This window comes from Bos taurus, chromosome 11 (genome assembly GCF_002263795.3).
Source record: "Bos taurus isolate L1 Dominette 01449 registration number 42190680 breed Hereford chromosome 11, ARS-UCD2.0, whole genome shotgun sequence".
Lineage (NCBI taxonomy): Eukaryota > Metazoa > Chordata > Mammalia > Artiodactyla > Bovidae > Bos > Bos taurus.
Window position 1 is genome coordinate 46,206,578 of NC_037338.1, and position 12,259 is coordinate 46,218,836.

Below are 12,259 nucleotides of genomic sequence, written 5' to 3' on the forward strand. Positions count from 1 at the left end.
TGGATTACTCTCTTATGTTTTACCAATCACAATGGTAAAAGGGATGGAGCTGTCCTGTTGGACCAAGCCTGGATATTCACTTTCCAATGCCCATAATGTACAGTGTTGAACCCACCAGAATCACACAAAGTGGGTTCCAAGCAGAAAAATGAGTCCATTATCACAGATAAAGGATGCTATGCAAAAACTAAAACAAACAAGATAATGTTCACTACAAAATGTAGGTAAGAAAAGGGAGAAAAGAAACGACTGAACTTAGACAGCTAGAGTCCTAATGACGGAGAAGGCAATGGCACCCCACTCCAGTACTCTTGCCTGGAAAACCCCATGGACGGAGGAGCCTGGTAGGCTGCAGTCCATGGGGTCGATAAGAGTCGGATACGACTGAGGGACTTCACTTTCACTTTTTACTTTCATGCATTGGAGAAGGAAATGGCAACCCACTCCAGTGTTCTTGCCTGGAGAATCCCAGGGACTGGGGAGCCTGGTGGGCTGCCGTCTATGGGGTCACACAGAGTCGGACACAACTGAAGTGACTTAGCAGCAGCAGCAGCAGCAGCAGAGTCCTAATGAAATTCATGGCTGTGGAGAAGTAGAGAGAGAAGCCAGCTTGCAGGGGTGAGTGGGTGGTGCAGGAGGAGTGAGTGAGGAAGAAGGCTGAAAGTGTGTGTCACTGTCAATATGACTGGCTGTGAATGGCACTTCCCTGGGTGATCCAGTGGCTAAGACTCCATGCTCCCAATACAAGGGGCCTGGGTTCCAGCACTGGTCAAGGAACTAAGGGTTTGAATGCCACAACTGAAAATCTTGCATGCCACACCCAAATAAATAAATATTTAAGATGACTGGCTGTTAAGAGAAGCAGTTACAATGTTTTCACCTGAATTCCCCCAAAAGGTGGCCCTGATAAAGGGATTGAGAGCAAGGAGTTTATTTGGTAAGTGATCCCAAGAGAGGTGGGACAGTAAACCAGAAGAAGGAAGGAATCCAACAAGAGAAGATGCATGAATGAACAGGTTACAGCTGTGGACAACTGGAATGCTTCTGCCGATGACCTTGAATTAAAGTGTAGAAGGATGCCTCCCCTCAGATTCATTCACTGGAGGGGTGAGGAAGCTGGGGGACTATCTACCAACTCTCATTCCTCAGGGATGTCGGACTGCTGGGGGTGGGGCTTGCGGGTGAGGAAATGTAATCACCCCCGCCCTCCTGGGCCTGCTCCGTTTCCCCGCTGAGCCGCTTCTCACAGCCAGTGATGCCTCCAGATAGTGGCCCAACTGGAAGCTTGTGCACAAAACAGGCAAGTACTCACCCCTGGGAATAAAGGCAAAATGCGAAGGAGGAGAGCACTCTTAATATGCTAAGAAAATACCGTGAGCACTGGGAGAGCAGGTCCAGGATGCTCTTTCGCTAAAGAAGAGTAAGAGATGTGAGGGGCCTGGCTGATGTGGGTAATTTATAAGGAAGTCTAGGAACGTCTGCGAGAAATCCTCTCTCCTTCCCTCAAATGCATCAAAAATTGTTTCCTAAAAGGAATTTAGAGTGAGATCAGGACTGAACGGACTTCAAAGTACCACCCTCCCCTCACTCATAAGGAGAAATCGGTCTGAAGAAGGGAAAACGAGTGACCCATTGCTGGTAAGAGCAGAGCAGATTCAGGGCTCCCCAGGGCCTGTATGCAGGGGACCAACAACCTTAGTCGCTCAATTGTGACCCACTCTTTGCGACCCTATAGACTGTAGATCGCCAAGCTCTTCTGTCCATGGGATTTCCCAGGCAAGCCTATTGGAGTGGGTTGCCATTTCCTTCTCCAGAGGATCTTGCCCACTCAGGAACTGAGCCCCAGTCTCCTGTGTCTCCTGCATTGGCAGGTGGATTCTTTACCACTAAGCCACCAGGGAAGCCCCATGCCAGTGACCTAAGGAATCTAAAGTCACCTCCAACCCCCGGCTGTGCGCCACCCAGGAGGTCTCAGAAGGTGAAAGGAGCATTCACTCCAAAGGAAACCAGCAGCCACGGGAATGCTTCTGATTCTCTGCGGTCTTTAAGCAGGAGAGTAAAAGAGCATCGTAGACACAGAATGAAGCCTTAGAACTTGCTTTTAATCCATAAAATGTCCCCTTGAAATAGCAGGTGGAAAGCTACTGGAGCAAACCCCCTGAAAAGTGATCCTCCGACACCGCCCAGTCCCCGCCCCTCGACAGTGACCCTGGGCTCGGGAGGACCGCCCCAGTTTCCGGTCCTCTCCAGGGCCCGCTCCCGCCGCCGCGCTCCCCCTCCTCCAGCCAGCCCCCGCACCCTCAGGCTCAGGGAGCCGGCCCGAGGAGGGTGCCCGGCGAGCCTATGGGTACAATCCTCCACCGCGCAGCCAGCCGCAGGGCCGGCCGCACGGAATCACGGGGCGGAGGCGGGGCCATGCCGGTGGTGGGAGTGGCCGCACCAAGGATGGGCGGGGCCGCGCCGGGGGTGGGCGCGGCGTCCCGGCTGCGCTCGCGGCTCCAGCAGAGGCCCAGGCCTTCAACCTCGGGCATTCCTCCCGAACCCGGGAGTCGCTGGGGGAGGGCGTGGGGGCGCGGTCGGAGCGTGCGGGGCGGGGCCGGAGCGGGGCGGGAGCGCGGCTGGCGCCCGGGCTGGTCCCTAGTTGAGCCGCCGCCCGACCGGCTGGTCCCTGCGGCGGCTGCCGGGGCGGCCCGGGCGCGCGGCCTTTCGCCATGTACACCTTCGTGGTGCGCGACGAGAACAGCAGCGTCTACGCCGAGGTGTCCCGGCTGCTGCTCGCCACCGGCCACTGGAAGCGGCTGCGGCGGGACAACCCCAGGTTCAACCTGATGCTGGGAGAAAGGAACCGGCTGCCCTTCGGGAGACTGGGTGAGCGTCCCCGTTTTGCGCCCTCCTGCTCCTTCCCTCCACCCGTAGGACGAGAGCTTTTGTTTAAGGTCGGAAACCTTTTCCCCTCCTCTCGTTCCTCGGTCATATCGAAAACTGCATCCGTAGAGGGCCAGGCGCAGAGTCTATCTTGTCTTCTCGTGCCCTCGATCGAATTTGGGGCGGGAGTGGCTGTGCGGGCCCCCGGGACGGCAGCTGCCTCCTGACAATGACCGGTCCCCGCAGCCCCCTCCCCGCGGGGGCGTCGGTCTCTCCGGGGGTGGGGAGCCGAGAACGGTTGTTCCCCGGATTCTCCAGGGCCCGACACCCCCAAAACGGGCAGGTCGGCTGGGCGGATCGCCGGGGGGTGCGAGGCTCCGCGAGCCGGGGACGGCTGTCTGGCTGGAGTCCTCTTGCATATTTCCTCCTCCGAGGATTCCGCCCTGCCTGTGTGGGCTCGGGAGGGGTGCTTGCGTGTGTTGAAAGCCCTGAGGATTGAGCTCCCCAAGACTCAAATAAACTGTCAGGGGATTTGGAAAAGACCTCTGAATTCCAAAACTAGTGAACCCAGCCCGGCGAAGGGCGGAAGGGTGTCTGATTTTGGACCATTCCTTAGACCACCAAAGAACACGTTTCCACAGTTGCGTGTTGAATGCAGATTTTTCGTGACACTGGATTCTCTGCCCTGCTCTCTCCGAGGGAGTTCCCTTAGCGCCCATGGTTGCTGCAGGCAGCACCACATCTCCATATCCGCCTGTAGGAAGGGGCTGGGGAAGGAGAGGACCAGCGGCTCCTTTTTAGATGACGTAATCCAGAAGTTGTGCGGATCACTTCCTTTCACATCTCATTAACCTGAGCATAGTCTCACGGCCACTCCTCACTGCACAGTCATCCGGGAATTGCAGCCTCACTCGAGGTCGCCAGTGCGCCCTGCCAAAATTCCCCTGGGTTTGGGACCCCAACATATTGCCAAAGAATGGAAGGGGAGGACTGATAATGAGAAAAAGTCATCTGTGCCTTGGAGGGCGTCCCAAAGAGGGCACTGTCCTACCTCCAGTAGAGGAGACCGTTTTTTAGAAATAGGTGTGGTCAGAGGGTGGAGAGATGGAAGAGGCAAAGAATGAAAATAGCCATTTGAAACTGACTTGTCCTTGCTAAGGGCTTCCCTGGTGGCTCAGCAGTGAAGAATCCACCTGCCAATGCAGGAGACATGGGTTCAGTCCCAAGATGGAGAAGATCCCCTGGAGAAGGAAATGGCAACCCTCTCCAGCATTCTTGCCTGGAGGATCCCATAGACAGAGAAGCCTGGCGGCCTAGAATCCATGGGATTGCAAAGAATCAGACACAACTTATCGACCAAACAATAAGCCCTTGATGAGCTTACAGAGAGAGCACAGTTGGGTGGGGGCCTGTAGAATTGTAATGATCTGAGCAATGAAGGGGGTTCACCCTATCCTTACTGAAATTTCATTAAAATGGGACCACGAACAACTTTTTATTCTTACACAAATTTCTAATGTATGATGGGGACTCCATGGAAGAGCTGATTCCAACCCCCAGAAATTCTGGAATATAGAGAATGTGCCTGGAGATGGCCTTTTGTTAAACTGTCTCCCCAGGAAGCCCTCAGCAAGAAGAATGCCTTCCTTGAAAGAAAAAGACCTGCTTGTTGTTGAGAATGTTTAATTTCCTCCTTACTCTCTCTGCTTCCCTGCCTGACAGACTTTCTTCTTTGGACTGGATGGTGTCTAGCTGATGAAATCGGAATCCTAAAATTAAAAACTGACAACAATCCTTCAATAAAAAATAAATAAATTAGAAAAAAGCAACCGATAACAGTGGCTCAGCGGTGGTGGAAGCAGGGGCCATCAGCACTGCTGTGGGGCTCAGCACTAGGCTGTTGAAGCAGAATTCTAAAAGGTCCAAAACCTACACTGATACCGTGAAGTCAGCAGTTGCTCAGTAAACATTTGGTTTTTATGAGAAAGCTGAGGGCTTCCTGGGGAGATAAAAGGCAATCTCTGGGCACATTCTCTTATTCCAAGATTTCTGGGGGTTGGAATCAGTCCTTCGATGGAGTTCCCATGATACATCAGAAACTTGTATAACTTTAACTCCCAAGTATCCTGATTGGGAATTTGATATTAGCAGGTGCAAACTATTCTATATATGTATAACTGAATCACTTCGCTGTATAACCGGAAATAACAACTGTGTGCACGCGCGCTAAGTCTCTTCAGTTATGTCCAGCTCTTTGCAACCCTATGGACTGTAGCCCACCCAGGCTCCTCTGTCCATGAGATTCTCCAGGCAAGAATACTGGACTGGGCTGCAATGCCCTCCTCTAGGGGATCATCCCTACCAAGGGATTGAACCTGCAACTCCTGCATTGTAGGTGGATTCTTTACCACTGAGCCACCAGGGAAGCCCCAATTCAACTCTAGTCCAATATAAAATAAAAATTAAAAAAAGAAATTCTAAAAAAGTGTCAGCCAAAAAATAAAACAAACCCTTATACTTCAATAAAAAAATTTTTTTAAAGGTTAGCTTCTTAAAAGCAAGCCAAAAAAAAAAAAGCAAAACAGCATCCCACAGCCAGGTCATTATATGACTTCAGTGTTAGGGGTATTTATCTTTTGTACACAGTGCGAAACCCAAGGAGATGGCCCAGCCGGATAAAGGCCCAAGAATGCTGGTGCCATGGAGATGAGAAGGTGGGCAGTTTAGGTGTGAACCAGTCCACCTGTCTTAGGGAGATAATAAGAGCTAGTTAGTGCCTGAAACTTATTTGATTATATGCTGTCATCAGATGAATTATTCTTGCATCTGGCATCTTCAATTCAAACTCCCTTTGTTTCATTCTACTTTTGTGTGGCTGAAAACTCAGTGCATTTTGTTAGGATGTTAAATATACATTGAGGCTTTTGTAGAGATTATCATATTGCGTGAAATAAGTCACACAGAGAAAGACAAATATGTATCACCTATATGTGGAATCTAAAAAAATAGTACAAATAAATTTATTTACAAAACAGAAACTGACTCACAGACATAGAAAAGAAACTTATGGTTACCAAAGGGGAAGGAGGGGAAGGGAAAAATTAGGCCTATGAGATTAACCAATCCACACTACTATTTATAAAATAGATGAAAAAGAAGAATTTATTGTATAGCACAGGGAATTATATTCAATATCTTATAATGGGTATGATTATTAAATACTTATAGTGGAAAAGAATCTGAAATATATATAGAGATATATATAACTGAATCACTGCTGTACATCTGAAACTAACACAATATTGTAAATCAACTACTTCAATAAAAAAATTTTTAATTGAGGCTTTTGTTTTTATTTGTATCCTTCTGCTTTAGTTTTATAGAGGAGGGGACATGCAGTGCAACCTACTGAAATGAGTTTCCCTGTGGGAGTATGCACAGAAGAATATTCTCAGGTCTTCTGAATTTATAGACACGACCTCTCCACCGTCCCCCCTAAGCTAGCTAGTGGTTCTCCTAGAAGCTTGCAGAGGTAGGCATGCTTGCGAATAGCAGGACCTTAGCTCTACTGCCTTCCTCGATGGCTGTCGAGAGCAAGGGTAGCAACATCAGAAGTCTGACCATTTGAGTCTTTACTGTATAGAGATTATTAAATCCATGTGTTAAGCCACGAGTGGGGTACAGTGGGAATCCAGGAGAGGCAAAATAGAAAATACTCATCCACCCTAGGAACAAAGGCAGCAGTGGTCCTTGGCAGACCTATGATACTGGTATATTCTCCACTCTGGGGAGGGGGAGAATTGCCAGCCGAAAACCGAGCAAAGGGGCATTGAGGCGCAGGGCAACAGAATCGCTGTCTTTCCAACACCCAGTCTGATAACGGGGGAAAGACGAGCTAGGCATGACACGCTGCTCTCTGTCCTGTATGCGGGTGCTGACATTGTTTTCCGTTGGAGAAACGGTCTGTTTCCTTTCTGAACCTCCTCTCTGCTTCACAGGTCATGAGCCTGGGCTGATGCAGTTGGTGAATTACTACAGAGGGGCCGACAAACTGTGTCGCAAAGCATCTTTAGTGAAGTAAGTGTTCTTTAAGACCCAGTGTTTTCCATTGTCACCTAAATGTGAGCTTTCATCCTGAAGCACTTAAGCAGAATGTGGAATTGTCTTTTAAGAGTGAAAATACTTTCATTTAGAAAGCAATCAAAGATCAGTTTTGGTGTGTGTGTGTGTGTGTGTGTGTGTGTGTTGCCACATTGCTGGAATCTTAGTTCCCTGACCAGGGATCAAACCTGTGCCTCCTGCATTGGAAACTAGGAGTCTTAACCACTGGACTGCCAGGGAAGTCCCCAAATATTAGTTTTGATTGTTATCCAAACTTTGCTGTTTGTGTCTGGTAAAGCCTGTCTGTCTCTTACATGAGGAGCTTCCCTGGTGGCTCAGTGGTAAAAAATCTGTCTGCTAATCCACAGGTTCAATCCCTGGGTCGGGACTATTCCCCAGGAATGGCAACCACTCCAGTATGAGAATCCCATGGACAGAGGAGCCTGACGGGCTATAGTCCATGGGGTCGCAAAGAGTCAGACAGGACTTAGCGACTCAACAACAGTAATAACTCTTAGGTGAGGATCCCTTGAAGCAGAGTCTGAGACAGGGCTTCTCATGGCAGTGATTAATGAGGAGCGGGCTCGCAGGAGAAACTCACTGAGAACCAGGGAAGCCCGGGAAGCAGCCAAGCAAAGAGGTGGTTTCAGCTGAAATCTCAGCTCAGCCTGATTCCATGGAAATTGGGAGCAAACTGCCCCTTGATAGTCTAGACTCTGATGTTGGTCAACCATGGGCTATGGGAGGACGCACCTTCCCAGCATTTCTAGGCAGCAGCTGGTCCCTAGAGAAGGGGTTCACATATGCTTATAGCAGTCAACTCTCAGCAGCCAGGGGCCCCTCAGAAGGGACACCTGGGGAGAATATACTGGTATCTACCACACTGCCCATCTCTGAGCAGTTCGCTCATGGCTTGCTGCCAAAAGAACAGCATCATGGGACTTCCTTGATGGTCCAGTGGTTAAGACTCAAAGTGATTAAGTCAGTCCAGTGTCCGACTCTTTGTGACCTATGTACTGTAGCCCGCCAGGCTCCTCTGTCCATGGGAATCTCCAGGCAAGAATACTGGAATGGGTTGCCATTTCCTCCTCAATGCAGGGAGCATGAGTTCCATCCCTGGTCAGGGAACTAAGATCTCATATGCCTTGCTGTGTGACAGAACAAAACAAAAAAAGAAGAGTGGTATCATAAGGTGGAAGGGAGCAGCCTGAGTCAGTGATTAAGATCTAGGATCAGCAGCTTGGGTTTTAATTTCAACTCTTCTTAACAGCTTAGGCAAAGTTTCTAACCCCTCTAGGCCTCAGTGCATCCTTCACAAAGAGGTTGTAATGTACGTAATGTCTGTAACAGTGGCACACACTGAGCATTTGACCCTATGCCTTAGTTTCCTTTTCTGGAAAATGAGGGTAATAATAGCAACTACCTCAGGGTTGTTGTAAGGATTAGTTGAATTAATTTATGTCAAGTCTTGGACTCATTCGAGGGTCAGAGTCCATACTGTATAAATGAAAGAGGGGTGGGGCCCCTAAAACCAGGTCTCCAGAATTCCCTCTACAGTGACTAGTGTGAATGCGTATGTAGCCAAACACATCACTTACATAAGACAACACTAAAAGGCGTAACTCAATGAAAATACTCTTTTCCCCAGTCATACTGCTTTGCAGGCTCTAGATATTTACTAACTTGTGTTGATAGGAATATTTCCACCTTTTGGCTCAGACTCACTGCCCCTCAGTAACTTACGTATCATCCTCTCCCTGTGATGGATTTTCATGATTTGTCAGCTACTTCTAAAGAACAAAGCTTCATAAAGTCTTCTTTTTACATATATTCATATTTATTTGTTTTTTAACATTTATTTACTTGACTACATTGGATCTTAGTTGTGACATGGAATCTTTGTTGCATCATTCAAGATCTTTAGTTGTAGCGCATGGATTCTCTAGTTATGGTGCACGGGCTTAGCTATTCCACAGCCTTTGGAATCTTAGTTCCCTGACCAGGGATCAAACCCACGTCCCCTGCATTGCAAGGTGGATTCTTAACCACTGGACCACCAGAGATGTCCCCTTATTTACATATTTAGAACTCAGAAGTTTGTTTCACAAGAGCTAGGAGTAGAAGTGGGATTGTTTATTGAGGTTATTCATTTAGAAATTTTGATAAAATGCTTGTTCATTCTATGATTTTTTTCCTAAAGATAAAGGTAGGATTTTTTAAAAAAAAAAACAGAGGATACTGTGAAAAGTAATGTTCTCTATGTTTGCATACTTGGTAGCTAAGATAAGATGGAGAGAGTTCAGAACTAGAGGCATGAGTAGATCTGAGTAAGTGTCTGGATCTCTGTGGCCTTGGACAGTGCCACTCAGAATCCCCATCTCCCATCTGTGGGGATGTCGGGGATCATGCCCGCTTTTTGCCTCCCCATGGCATGTGACGTGGTCTGTTACGGCATGCTATACGTGGCAACCTGACTTACTCGGGCTGGGGGTTATCGTCATCCTCTAAACTTCCTTCATTCTCTCAGGCGTCCTGTGAAGGACTGCGGTCATTCCCTTTGTCCCAAAGTGAAAGTAAAAGTGTTAGTTGCTCAGTCGTGTCCAACTCTTTGCGACTCCATGGACTGTAGCCCACCAGGGTCCTCTCCATGGGATTTTCCAGGCAGGATACTAGAGTGGATTGCCATGCCCTTCTCCAGGGGTTCTTTCTGACCCAGGGGTTGAACCCAGGTTCCCTGCGTTGCTAGCAGATTCAAAATAAAGTAAATAGAGTGCTAGCTGCATGTATCATTTAAATTGCCTAGTAGCCCCATTAAAATGAGTACAAAGATGGCTTCCCTGGTGGCTCAGTGGTAAAGAATCTGCCTGCCAGTGCAGGAGACTCGGTTTCCGTTCCTGATGCAAGATCCCATGGGCCTCAGAACAATTAAGCCCATGTACCGCAAGTACTGAGCCTGTGCTCTAGAGCGTGGGGGCCACAACTACTGAGCCCACAGGCCCTATAGCCCTTGCCCTGCAACAAGAGAAGCCACCACAACGAGAAGCCTGCGCTCCACCACTAGAGAGTAGCCTCCACTCACCACAACTAGGGAAAAGCCCGCGCAGTAATGAAGGCCCAGACAGCCCCCCAAACTAGTTATTTTTTTAAATGAGTACAAAGACATTGTACAATTTATTTTAGTAATATATTTTATTTAACCAAATAATTCTAAAATGTCAGTTTGACATGTAATTAATATAAAAAACAACTAATGAGATATATTATTTTTGTATTCAAGTCTTCAGAATCTGGTGTGTATTTTATATTTATAGTACATCTAAACTCAAACGTTAAATTTTCATTGGTGTACTTCCCAGGAGGTGTAGTGGTTAAGACTCTGCTCTTCCACTGCAAGGGGGCACAGGTTCGATCCCTGGTTGGGAATTAGGATCCTGCATGCCTTGGGGTGTGGGGGAAAAAAAAAGAAGAAAGACACATGCAGCATGGATATAGGTGAAAAAGTATAAATCACAAGGCCATTTTTTATCTTTGATTATTGAGTGAAATAATAATTGAAAAGAATGATTTGGTAAGCATTCCTCTTAAGAAAATGTGAATTGGAGTTAACAGTACAAGAATCCTGGTAAAATTCGCCTATCTCTCACTCAGGGGCATTGGTAAAGAACATAGTATCATTACACTCATCATCTTGTGTTTCTTCCATTCTTCATTGTATCATTTGCAAGTATGTACTGAACCATTTTAACAATTTATCCATACTGAGTACAAATGTTTTTAGTATGTGTCGATATGTATCATGCAATAGAATGTAGCAATAAAGCAAAAAAAAACAAAAACAAAAAAACCAAGCAAACATCAGTCTATTAAATCCCAGTAAATCCAGACTTTAACGCAGGTTAGCTGAAGTAATGTCTGTTATGATAGAAACTATTTTTTCACATATAGATGAAATTCATCTGACAAATATAAAAGATTAGAAAATATCTTTACCATGAGTTTCTATTTTAGGCTGCAATTTGACAATATTTTTTCATATATTTGGAAATCTTGAGGCAAAACATACAAATTATTAATTGGGCAGCTTCTAGCACCCAACTCATCTAAAGCTAAGGAAAAATATTTCAAAATTTTCAAATTTTGATTCAATCTTTGATATTGTTAGAAATGCTTTGTACTCTCTGGGCAGTTATTGATGGCTTAACTAAAGACCATTCACTTTTTGTAAAATATTTTTTTAGGCTTTCCTCAAAATTCTTTTACTACATTTCCATCTAAAATGACACTGTTTTTTTTGTGTAAGAATCCAAGCCATTTCATAGCTGAACAAAATTACAAACTCAGATCGTATTAAAAATGTTCAAAGTTTTTTTTCTGTTGAATTTTTAATTCTGATTTTAGCCACTAATTTCATTGTTTGTTTTTTGACTGTTGAAAGGTAAACACTTATCGAATTCCTTATGTTTCTTGAAAATGTCCCCTTTATACAACAAACTTCATTTTTCCTTCCACTGCTGCTGCTGCTAAGTTGCTTCAGTCATGTCCGACTCTGTGCAACCCCATAGACGGCAGCCCACCAGGCTCCGCCGTCCCTGGGATTCTCCAGGCAAGAATACTGGAGTGGGTTGCCATTTCCTTCTCCGATGCATGAAAGTGAAAAGTGACAGTGAAGTCGCTCAGCCGTGTCGGACTCTTAGCGACCCCATGGACTGCAGCCCACCAGGCTCCTCCATCCATGGGATTTTCCAGGCAAGAGTACTGGAGTGGGTTGCCATTGCCTTCTCCTAAACACAGCAGATTTTAATTGCCGTCCATGGTGAAATTTGTGACACACATTTGAATGTCTTCTAGTGCTTATTTTTCCTTTATTGTGTGGTTATGGCTCTAGCTTCTGCATCTCCACTCAATTTTATATCAGTAGTATACCTTTGTTTTAAATTGAAGAACCTGTCTGTACACATTTTTTTTTAATTAAAAAAACAATTATGCTTGTTTACCAATTATGATTACCTAGCTATTACTAGGGCTTCCCAGGTGGCTTAGTGGCAAAGAATCACCTACAGAAAATACAGGTTCACTCCCTGGTTCGGGAAAATCCCCTGAAGAAGGAAATGGCAACCCACTTCAGTATTCTTGCCTGGGAAATTTCATGGACAGAGGAACCTGGAGGGCCACAGTCCATGGGGTCATAAAGAGTTGGACACAACTTACTGAGTAAACAACAGCAACAAGGCTACTACTATAACTTGTGCTATGAGCATAATAAGCATGTTATAATGTTTCATCAGTGCCTGGA

The 12,259-nt window shown here is 46.5% G+C and overlaps 1 protein-coding gene across 1 annotated transcript in view; it reads left to right on the forward strand.

Annotated features, from left to right (window-relative positions):
• The first annotated feature begins 2,711 nt into the window (after positions 1 to 2,711).
• Positions 2,712 to 12,259, forward strand: part of TTL (tubulin tyrosine ligase) — a 33,357-nt gene continuing 23,809 nt past the window's right edge. Inside the window, exons 1-2 of the mRNA NM_001113233.1 lie at positions 2,712 to 2,868; positions 6,864 to 6,942. Of these exons, the coding sequence (NP_001106704.1) occupies positions 2,712 to 2,868; positions 6,864 to 6,942 (236 nt within the window). The remainder of the gene's footprint in view (positions 2,869 to 6,863; positions 6,943 to 12,259) is intronic.